A 12,332-nucleotide genomic window follows, 5' to 3' on the forward strand; every position below is an offset into this window, starting at 1 on the left:
ATTAAAGTTATAATAGATTTTATTTGAAACAAAAATACGAAATAACTATTCGAAATAATTTATTTCGCAGAATTACTTTAAATACTGTTGTTTGAAAATAAAAATAATATTGACCGATTTGAAATAATTGGAATTTTAAACACTGTATTATTTCGTTATCTTTTTTGTTTCAAATTTGTTAAAAGAAATAACCTTTAAAATAATATTGAACAAAGGATATCTATATAAACCGTTACCCAAAACTGATAATCGGAATACCATATATAATTTATAAGAGCAATGTCACAATTATCTCAAATAATGATAAAATTAGATAACATGTTATTTGAAATAATATATATAAGAAAATAAATAATTTGAATAATTTGAAATGATATTTCTAATATTATCTGATACGGGAATCTACTGTATCTTGGTTCAATGTATAGACGCACAGATTTATAGTGTGTACTCCAATAGAATTTTACTTACAGGAACCATAAGCGACTAGTTTTCCCACAATTTCGTTGTCAGTCCAATCGGGATGATGTTCCTTGATCTGCCTGATTTTCCTGGCCTTGGCACCGAGAAGCGCAACCAGAGTAGCTTCGCTCGCAGTTCCCTGTGAACAGAAATTAATTCGCAAATCAAATTTGCGTGTAACAATACATTACCAAGTTTATCGTCAGGGTTGCAGTAAGGTAAGCTTCCGCCCCATGCCAAAAAAATACAAATTTTTTATCAGATATTCATCATAAAAAACTTAAAAAAGCAAGGTTAACTTCCACCAAGAATGGAAATTAAAAGGAAAGTAATAAATATCGGCGCTATCAGCGCCCTCTTCGCACCCCCTTATTGCGACCCTGTTTATCGTTCGTGCTTTACCTAAACGATTGATCCTACTCTTGAATAATAGTTCAGAGCGTATAAAGTGCGCCAAACTGATGTCTAAATGAACTTCTAAAACCTTTTGCTCTTATTTTGACCACACAGGATATCAAAACTGCGAATCGATTTTTTTTTTATTTGTTAAGGGTCGAAAACGTCCATCGACGTCATCAGAACGTTTTCATGCGGCATTGTTATCGAACAATGCGCGCAAACAAAGCATTTATCGCGTCCATTTCATTCTATTTACAATGCACTAACATGCCAGTACGCTTTAGTGAAAAATTTTCTCTTTTCTATCATTTTTGCACAATAATCAAAGTCCGAATTGTAAACGGAGTCTAAACACTTTTAATATGACAGTACGTAATTTATTTTCACGTTTTAATTAGAAATAACGTCATAAATATTTCTATGAGTTTATCAAGACCTGAGTGGAAAAGTAACGATTAAATTGCAGATTGCCAAGTGCAAAACTGTAAAAATTATTTTAAACAATCTAAAAATACTGTTGTATTATTTCGAATTCATTAAGATTCTCAGAGACAATTTGAGAAATATTTTTTATTTTGCACACAAATTGAAAGTCCGGTAATTATCGATTTTCATGGATGTTTAAAACAGTAGTACCTGAATAACACCGCCTCCTTTACCGCCACTGCAAGCCAAGAATTCTTTAGGCAGATCTAACATTTTTCCCAACCAGTCTAACATAAGTACTTCTAGTTCGGTGCACGCAGGGCTCGCCATCTGTAAGTAAATATTAAGCAACCGCATAATAAATTAGAGCCTCACAACACTTACTATGCCGAGCAAAAATTAATTTAAAAAGGAGGGCTTTTGTAGCCTGCATGAAGATCCGCAGTCTAATTATAACATAAAAACTGTGAAACGGTCATTTGACTAGTCACGGTATGGTTAATAATTTAATTTGCAACTAAAGTTGAAAATATAATTTTATACGAACTATAACAACATAAGTCTCGTGGAATAATTGAGAGGTTATCGGAAGAAAAGTAAGTTAATGTACGGCACGTGGAGTGTCGGTGAATAGTACGTCTTAAAATAGAAATGTACTTCATTAATTCGTGTTACTGATTCTTACCCACGTGAATCCAATACAAGCAATAGCGCCGCTCAGCATGTCAGCAACAATTGCTGGATACGATTGAGCTGTGGGAAAGTATGCGTGAAATTTCGGACTGTGCCAATGAGTGACCTAAAATCAAATAGTGTTATTTTAATATACGCCCACGTTCCTTTTCTTTATCATCGCGATATTGTAAGCATTCATTCTATTATACATACATACAATCAGAGTCGCCAGATTAAGATTTGTGTCCCCACTCTACCTTCCCCTTCTACGACGCTATTCCCCGTGCTTCCACCACAGCCCGGTCACGTGACGCGTTTCGTCTTTGTCGCGCATGTGTCACAATGTCACGTGACTAATCCGGTACTGACAGAGAGAGAGGGTAATCTTTTCCCCTCAATTCGAGTCAATTCTGAGTGCAGTGAGTTTAATAAAAAATGTAAAGAAAATGTTATTGATTAGCAATAAAAACAAGGCTGCGAGTAAAATCAATTATTGTTCTGTTAGCTAAGTATGTAATGCATGAAAATTATTGTCTTTCCGCCTAGTAAATTATGCATGCAAGTTATTTTGTTTTTATTGCAAGGGTGGAGTAAATTATGTATGAGAATTATTGTTTTTGTTGTAAATAAGATATATGTGTTCAATAAAAACAAAGGAGGTGAATGCGTGGATATGTGTGGTGAGAATGAGAAAGAAACATGAGTGAGAGACGAAAATGTATGAAGTGAATTGGTTGTGTGAATTAAAGAAATGAGTGTGCATGACGGAGCATCCTGGAAAAATGTCTGTCATTGATTGATCGTTTGTTTGTTGATATCATTATACAATGTATTATGTTATATATTTAACTTTTATAATTCCATCCACTGTCTGAACAAATTCCCCTCATCTGGCGACTCTGCATATAAAAATCAGACTGAGGATTTTTATGCAAAGTAAAAGTTTTCTGCATCAATTAGAAGGCAGTGAAGAGAAATAAAAATGTTGTTTCTCATTTTAACAATTTCAATAAGGTGATGATGACATATTGATACTCCTAAATTCCTTTTATCTTCCTACATATTGTTTTATGTTTCACCTACTCCCTTTTGTCGTAAACGCATAAAATCCGCAGTCTAATAATAACTAATTCGCTTAATTTATCATGTTCCGAAGTTCTATGATAAATTGATTAGTTTGAGTACAATTTTTGTGTAATGTAGCAATAAAATCAACTTCGCACATTCGGAAACAATTTTCCTATTAATCGTACATTCCACTATTATGTATTTGTGCTTTAAATAGGATTTGCGTACTTACACCTGGCATTATTATTCTTTCGATGTCCGCCATAATATCTTTCCAGCTTTCTGGAGTTTGCGGAGCCTCTGATGGCAAGAGAGGCTTCATGTATCCAGGTTCTACCGTTGGCAACACTCTCCTATGGATTAATTACTTCGTAATTAACGTTTATACTGATATACGAACGAAATTTTTCATGTTTTTATAACTAGTTTTATATTTAATATTCATTTACTATATTCGTTCACAATATTTAACTCTAAGCTTACTGAGCTTTACAAGTACATGTTGCCTTGTAAAAATAACAAGATTAAATTTATTTGAACTTTGTGCGACTCATTTTATAATATCTGCGCAATTAAATATGTTTATTTAATCATTTACCACGAAATCATCTGTATAATTTTAATAATTGGTCAGTGGTGGGTTATAAAATTCGATTTTTGCTAGTCTTAAAATATATTTTCTACAGTTATCATTTTATTGCATTTCTTCTTTTTGAACTTTTCAATCTTGTAGAATTAATGTAAATACTTCGAAAGCCAATGTTAATAAATACTACGTTCTAGATTAAACTAAATAGATTTGTAATTATTAGACATTGACACGAAATAAGAATATCAAACCGAGTTGATTTAAATTTTCCGCGTGCCTAACAATTTAATTTAAAGGGACAGTCGAACGATCGACATCAAAGGTTCCGTCCGGAGGGTCGCCTCTGGTTGTATCCCTACTCTTTGGCATCGTTATAGTGAATTAAGGAAGTGTATTATAGTCAATATTATTGAACACTTCAATACACAGATGTACATATACGTATATGTATAAGAAACCGTGAAGGTCGATAAAACAGGATACATAAAGATAAAAAGAACAAAAAAATATACCTGTCCCTGATATTCTCCAGATAGTTAGTGATGTATTCCGCCATTTCCTTGGCAAAATCCTTGAAACTCTCTGGATCCATTTTGCCTTCCCTACAATGATCGAACATTCTATTAATTATCATTCAACACCCTTGCACAGTTACGCAATATAATCGTTTATGCAAGTATGCATTTAAAATGAAAATGTAGTCGCTTATCTTCAATCTAGGAAATTATTGCGCAATTATCGGTAGATAAGACTGCCGCGGACGAAATGAAACACTGTATTCGCTAACATAAAATGACATAAGAATAAACATTTTTTTATTCTTCAAAAATTGTAACAATAATTATAATTCGTATCGCAAAAGTAGCAAACTATTAAACATACAAAATAAATCGTTTATCAATAGTAAACCAAGCATTCTGGTTTACTTTCCTATTGCTTCAGTGTAGCTCGGAATGACTATGAAATTCATTCATCCAGGTTAAATCGTTGTGAAGGACTTAACCACTCGAACAAGATCATAACTTGACGCCTGCTTCAACGAACGCGGGAATCACATTCGACGATTGTTAATTATCTTGGTTTTTATAGATGTTCGTACGAATAATATTTGTAAAAATGTTGTGTTGATGAAGATTCCTTACACATTACTTTAGCAAGTGACAGAAAATTAAAAAAAAGATGTTTCAACTTGAAAAAAAAAATCTAATATTGTTTTCTTTCTCAATATTTATTTTCTTCCTTCATATTTATTTTCTTTCTCAATATTTATTTCCTTCCTTCATATTTATTTTCTTTTTCAATATTTATTTTCTTCCTTCATATTTATTTTCTTTCTCAATATTTATTTCCTTCCTTCATATTTATTTTCTTTCTCAATATTTATTTCCTTCCTTCATATTTATTTTCTTTCTCAATATTTATTTTCTTTCTTAAATTCTTCTAACTTTTCTCTGTTTTAAATTATAAAATAAAATAGATGCATAAAATCCGCTGTCTAGTAACATCTCTAAATTATCCTAATATTCCTACAGCCTTGTACTTCATCTACTTATTTTTGTCATAAATCCGTAAAGTCCGTAGTCTAATAATAAATAATACGGAACAAAGTTAGTGTATAGTAACTTACACGAAACACAAACAAACAAAATAGCCACTAATTTTTTAAATCGGCGCGTATTTTTCCTCGAGCGCCGCGTCGCGTTCGAATCTGACTGACAGCGTTCTACACGTAGTATCTATGCTGCAATAATTGGCAAGACTATTTAGTTCTCTCGATGTGGGTCTTGAGACTCGAGGTAGGAGGCGGAGACATGTGTCTCTTTGTTGGACCGGCGGAAAGAGAGGGAATGATCTGATCTGTACGCAATGATCTGCACTGTAGATTCTACGGTTTCTATCGTGAATGGAGATAAGTCGACTCGTGAAGGAATAATGACCATGACTCATTTTTGTGAAGCTGGTTTCGTACCGCTCCTTTCCCCTTGGCGATTTCTCACAGGCAAGGTTGTCTACTGACAAGCGCACAGAATTCGATCGTATTAACTGGTCGCCCGGTTTAGATCTCTGTTAAACCACATTCCGAAGAATCTCTTCAAGTCGTTCCGGCTAGGAATGGTGTGAACTGCTACTTTTGGATCATTCTTGATTCGATCACGTTCGTTCCCAATCAAGGTGATTTTTCACGGTAATTTTTCGCTGTGATTCGTGATTTTCGTGATCGCTTCTGATCGGCGGAGTGACTGTTTTCCGCGCAAGTCACAAAGACACAACTTCTATGTTTCATATTAACGACATCAAAACAAAATTGCGAGTTACATCGCATTTTTATCAAATTTATTAGATTCGTAAGACGTTTCTCAAACTACCATTTGCGTTTGCTATAATTGTTACATAATACATTGGTATTTCGTAAAATTTTATACAGGGTGAGTCCAAAGAAACAGAACACCTAAATATCTCCGTTACTTTTCGTTGTACAAAAAATCTTCTGCGGACAAAGTTACACTGTTTGGAGGGCCACATGTAACGGTGTAAGGGAAAAGATTTTCAAGGTCATTTTTTTAATGAGATTTCAAGGTCATCGATTTTTTTTTAACTGAATGATATATCTTCGTTAACGTAATGTTGTAGCTGACAAAATAATTGGTGTATTTAAAAAGAGAACTAATTCAATCGAGATGAAGAATTGGAATAGACTGTGAGCAAATTCATTGATTGTGATCCTGCGATCACCGTGATAAATCACTTTAATAACTTTCTCCTCTTTAATTTTTGTCGAATCACAATAATTTTCGAAGAAAACGCTGGCTATTAATGACGCGAACATCCTATATATTTAAAATGATTACAGGTATTATATATTTACAGGAAAAATAAATTTTGCACAAAGTACAAAGTGGTATAAATAATGTTATAAAATTTCTTAATGTTTCCAAATTCTGTTAGGCTTAATGAAACCTTTAATACACAAAACATTTTCGCATCTTCGTATTTAAAATTCGGAATTTACATAAAACATCATACGTAATGTGAAAACTAGACTGCGCAGCTTTATGCAGAATAAAAGTTGTCTGCATCGATTGCAAGGAATAGAAACTGAATTGAATGTTACATATTATTTCTTCCCTTAACCCTTCGCACTCCGAATTATTTTTCAATTTTGTTGCCAACAACTCCCTACTATTTTAAATGTTTTATATGAAATTTACTTCAAATGGACAGTTTTCAAACTGCTACTTATTTTAAACAATTTTGTTTACTAATTATATTAAATATAGTTCTCAAACTTTGTTGTAATTTATATTTCTGGAACTTTCTAACTAAAAAATAAGAAATTATATACAGGGTGTCCCACGCAACTGGAACAGACTGTACCTCCTAAATGGTCGGGAATAGAGGAAAATGTTATGAGAAAAAGTTGAATGGCATCAGACGGTGCATACTACGCAACTAATTTTATGCACTTTTGTACATCAGTGCATCAGAAAAATGCAACTGTACTTTTTTTTAAAATGGAAACCTACATTTTTTACTGCACCAATCGATGCAGTTTGTTGTGCTCTACATCAAAGTACTAACATACTTATGCTCTAAACTTATTCGTTAGGAAGTTGTCGAAGCTAAAAGTTCTCTGGGAACACTTGCCGAGACCGAAGTAAGTCAGTGAACTTTTAGCATCGATAACTTCCTAACGAATAAGTTTAGGGCATAGTTAGTACTTTTATGTAGAGCACAACAAACTGCATCGATTGGTGCAGTCAAAAATGTAGGTTTCCATTAAAAAAAAAAGTGCAGTTGCATTTTTCTGATGCACCGATGCACAAAAGTGCATAAAATTAGTTGCATAGTATGCACCGTCTGATGCCATTCAACTTTTTCTTATAACATTTTCTTCTATTCCCGACCGTTTAGCAGGTACAGCCTGTTCCAGTTGCATGGGGCACCCTGTAAATAAAGGAAGAACCAAGTATGTACTTATAAAAACCGTTTCATTGACATTTTTCTTTCTCCGATGTCGAGAGTGACTCGACAAAGGAGTGCAAAGGGTTAATGATTTTAATAGAGGAGAAATCATGTGCTGACATCTTCTATTTTTAAAATTTGTCAACAATTTTGAATTTCATCTTCCTAATTAAACAAACTTATACCATGCGAAAATTATCCCAATCTATATTACGCAAAAGGAAAAAACGGATTTATCCTCAAACGTCAAAGAAAGCATGAAAACTGCTGGGATTCCCCCGAGTACGAGTTCGACGTCAACAGGTTCTCGGAGGCTGGAATACGTCAGAATCACCTGGTTGAATACATTAACAAACACAGTTGAATGATCTCTGAATGCAGCCGTGAATGGGTGCTACTTTCACAGGTGTATAATTTATTTGTTGTGACGTCTTCGGGGAAATATCAGATTGCGTCAATGGGAAAAAGTTATTCCCGCTTCTTACAGACAGTTAGAAACTCTAAATTGATATGTTTTCTAAACATCTCTTTCTTAGAAGCATGTATGTAATTTTAGTTACAGGAAACTCTATATCGTTAATCGCGGTATCGTAAACCGACACTGATGTACATAAATACAATACTCGAGTTTCAGTAATACGACTGCTTATCACGCAACACCATTTATCTTGGGCTATTAATGTTTGCAAGCTATGAATTTTTTCATACGAACAACATTCGCCGTATCTCGATAGCATTTACCAAGTCGCTAAGTAAATTCAGTTGTTATCTTCGTACAATTTTGGTGTGCGTACGTACTTACAAAAAGTTGTGGCTTGTAGCGATTAACCGTGATGTAACATCACTCGTACACTACCGTATAGGAAGTTTAATAAAAATTATTCGATTGGATTCTCCAGTTCTTGCATAATATTGGGTTAAATAACGAATATAATTGATTACAAATGGTAACGTAATAAGCATACAAACAATATACGGTGTGGCATTTCTAACTTTTATCTTATCTGTGGTTGCTAGATTGAAAATGTTTATACAGGTTTAAATTATTATACAATAATTTACAGACATTGAAATTCTTCGGAAATTTAATATGCAGGTTATTCTAGGAACTTTCATGTCCCATTTACATCGATCTAATCGGATACCTCCTGTGCATCATTTCAAAGATTATTTTATTTAAAACGTCTGCTTCATTATGATATATTATTAGGTCGGAAAGAAAGTTCTTTGCGGTTTTTATTATAAAATCAAAATAACAAAAACCGCAAGAACTTTCTTTCTGACTTAATAATAAAAACTTTTAAAAAACCTCGTTTATATTAAAATGCACTAAAAAGGAGACAGTAGTTTTTTTTAGACATTAGCGACAATAAATAAAAGCATGGGGCGCTAAACTATATTGACGCAATCTTCGTGGGTGCTGCACGCTTTTATTTATAGTCACTAATGTCTAAAAAAACTAGTCGAAGTGGGAACACGTAGTGGAGTAGGGAGCGATGGCGCGCGCAGTGGTGTAACGGTTAATATTAAAAAATTTTTTTCTCCTAAAAGACGCACAGTTTTTTTTTTAAATATGTTTTTTAATATTGCATTGTCACCCAGAGTTCTGAGCTATTTTTAAAGTTTCAAGTCTCTAGCTCATCGGGAAGTGGTTTAAAATTCGATTATAAGATTTGACGCATACAACGACAACAACGACAACTCGGCAAGCTAATATAAGCGTGGTAATAAAAAGATTTGATTGTCTTCCAGAGTATATTTTGCACGGCCAAGAAGAATGTGAATTAACCTTTTTTCTACCGTTCCCAGCCATTTCATAATACCTTTGTAATATTTGATTTAGATCGACCATGACCGTTTGTCTTTCGCCAAGATCGGAACGAGCCATAGGCATTCTTATACAAGAATGAAGTTCTTGTTTCTTTTCAGAAGTTACTCAACTCTTTCCGTTGAGAATTACTCAACCATTCCACCATCCAATTTCTAATTATTCTTGATTTACTTGGCTTCTATCAGCTTTTAAAAAATTAACAAAAAATCTCTGAGACATTATACCGCATTTTACGTTAAATATCGTCGCGTTATTGAACGTCTCAATAATAATTTATTAAAGGTATTAATATACTACTACGTTGAAACAAGTTTATTTATAATTCTCCATTTTTTAACAGATCGCATTTATAATAATGTATTAATTGTAACGCGTCGTATTTATGTCTAAAATTGAGACGCGTTTAAATTTCAGCGCATCAAAATAAAACGTATCCAGTTTGCAACACGCCGAATTTGAGAAATTAGATGCAAAGCGTCGTATTTATGTCTACAATTGAGACGCGTAGAAATTTCAGCGCATCAAATTTTTCAACACATCGAAATAAAGAGTATCTAGTTTGCAATACGCCGAATTGGCAACACGCCGAATTACAACGCGCCGAATCTGAGAAATTAATTGCAACGCTACATAATTACTTCACGTCACATTTACGTTTGAATTTAATACGCGTAGAAATTTCGGCGCATCAAACTTTACACAACGCGTCAAAGTAAAAAGTATCCACTTTGCAATACACCGAATTTGAGAAATTAGTTGCAACGCGTCGTATTTATGTCTAAAATTGAGACGCGTAGAAATTTCAGCGCATCAAATTCTTCAACGCATCAAAATAAAGAGTATCCAGTTTGCAATACGCCGAATTTTCAACGCGCCGAATCTGAGAAATTAATTGCAATGCTACATAATTACTTCACGTCACATTTACGTTTGAATTTAATACGCGTAGAAATTTCGGCGCATCACAACGCATTAATATAACACGAATCGAGATTTTGCAATACGTTGAATGTCCAACGCTGCGAATTGAAGACATGTAGAAATTGATAACGCGTCGTTTGGAAACGAGGAATTAGAACGCGCCGAATTTCAATCGATGAACAACTTTTGCTTGTACAAGTTAACAGTTCCGTTCGAGTTTTGTTGAGAAGGTCAAGGAACCTACCGTGATTCGATGGCTGGTGTGAACGGCGTGACTGCTTGACAGTTGGTATCCACGTGGATCGGTCTGGCGGGATGCGATGCGTCAAGGAAAATCCGCGATCGAGCTCGTGCGGTCCGCGATCCGCGAGTGTCAGTGTAATTTGCCGGCCTCTGTCTACGTCGCGGTGCTTTATGTACCGCCCCACTCTCGAACCCGATGCTCGGCACTTGTCGGCTCCTCCGAATGGACCCTTTCGACCAATCGTGATTACGACTTGCGCAGGTAGAGATCCGTTCCCTTCGTCCCTGAATCGTAGCTTGGATTTATCTCGACACTGTGTCGGAGATCGATACGAGAGAGCCGCTTACGAGTTTCATCGAACTTCTCAACAAAAATTGCGATTCTCTACCATAGATCACGCTGTATTATTCCACGTGTGCTATTCAGTCGATCGGAATATAATTTCGTTTTTTGTGCAGAGATGGCAATGCTTTCATATAAATATTATAATAAATAAACAGAAAATACGTATCACATGATATTGTGTATGAAATATGTGTGAGGATCTCTCTCTCGACTTCTCGAAAAGTGTAAATAATTGCAAATAAATATTGTAAATATAGTGTTAAGAAGTAGATTTAAGTAGCTGTAAGGTAGTAGTAATTAAGAATTTTTAAGTTAAGCGATAGTTGTAAGGAATCTAGAATAAGGGTAGAGTAAGAAAGGAGATCAGATAAGGAAAAGGAGGAGAAATGTAAGGAATTTGTAACCCGGGGGTGATCAAATATAGAGTTATATATATTACATGATATTTTTACTAACATATTACTCGATTTACAGTAGTGGAAATGTGAAATATTTATTGGGTTGGGGAAAAAATTTCTTCGTATCCACCCGATAGATGCTCTTACCATGTCATAACTCTGTTAATATTAATTGAATCTGGCATTGGAAGAATGTCGAATTCTGAGTAAAAAAGTGTTGACCTTCATTAGCCCCAAACGTAATAATTAACGAGTAATTTTGCTTTATTTCCTGAAAATTTTTTATTAATGCACGAGGGACTAAATAGAGGTCCAGTGTAATATTTGAAATAGTACATGTGTATTTGAATACAGTCTTGGGAATCTACGTGATTAAAATTAGCGCGTGCTTGTGCTGCCACCTAGCGCTCCGCTCGGTAAGCGCGACCGTCACTACACACAACATGTCGGCCCTAACCTGTCAAAAACTCTGAAAATCGCTCAACTGTAAACACCCATAACTTTTGAACCATTGATCCTCCAGGATCTAAACATGGATTTCTCACATCTTCTCGTCCAAATCTACTGAATAACATAGGAAAGAGGCATACATTTCTGGTTACGCGAGGAAAAGAGCATCCAATTAATTTTTTTAAGTACCAGTCTTTAACCTGTATGAATACATTTACTTTTTACGTTTTAGATGGAATGAATTCGTATATTTAGTAACATTTATTTAAATGGTATACCATATATTGTAGTTAATAGGATGTATAAACTCATTAGATTCTTGATAGTCAATTTCTTTGTACTCCGCCTTCTGTAAAGTTAGTGTTTCAGTTAACTATATTACTGGTAAATTGAGTCTCGAGGATTAAACTTCCTTCATAGTTTGATAGCTATGGAATTAAGCGTCTTCTGTCGAGTTCCATTGTCTTGAATACTGAGGGAAATTCGATGGTAATGTTTTCGAACTTTGATTGGCAACTCTTACTACGTTTGTTAACATTCTGGCAGCTTTATTATTAAGAA

General features: G+C 34.4%; 1 protein-coding gene across 2 annotated transcripts in view; it reads right to left on the reverse strand.

Annotated features, from left to right (window-relative positions):
• Ddc (aromatic-L-amino-acid decarboxylase) overlaps window positions 1-10,736 on the reverse strand; it is a 20,760-nt gene extending 10,024 nt beyond the window's left edge. Inside the window, exons 1-6 of one of the 2 annotated variants that reach the window (XM_076421549.1) lie at window positions 10,579-10,736; window positions 4,132-4,221; window positions 3,263-3,383; window positions 1,973-2,086; window positions 1,498-1,617; window positions 472-601 (exon numbers count right to left, since the gene is read on the reverse strand). In XM_076421549.1, the coding sequence (XP_076277664.1) occupies window positions 472-601; window positions 1,498-1,617; window positions 1,973-2,086; window positions 3,263-3,383; window positions 4,132-4,211 (565 nt within the window). In that variant the 5' untranslated portion in view covers window positions 4,212-4,221; window positions 10,579-10,736. Of the gene's footprint in view, window positions 1-471; window positions 602-1,497; window positions 1,618-1,972; window positions 2,087-3,262; window positions 3,384-4,131; window positions 4,222-5,246; window positions 6,733-10,578 lie in introns of those variants that run through there. The other variant, XM_076421550.1, reaches the window with a different exon arrangement.
• Window positions 10,737-12,332: the final 1,596 nt, after the last annotated feature.

Source organism: Lasioglossum baleicum, chromosome 4, assembly GCF_051020765.1.
Source record: "Lasioglossum baleicum chromosome 4, iyLasBale1, whole genome shotgun sequence".
NCBI lineage: Eukaryota > Metazoa > Arthropoda > Insecta > Hymenoptera > Halictidae > Lasioglossum > Lasioglossum baleicum.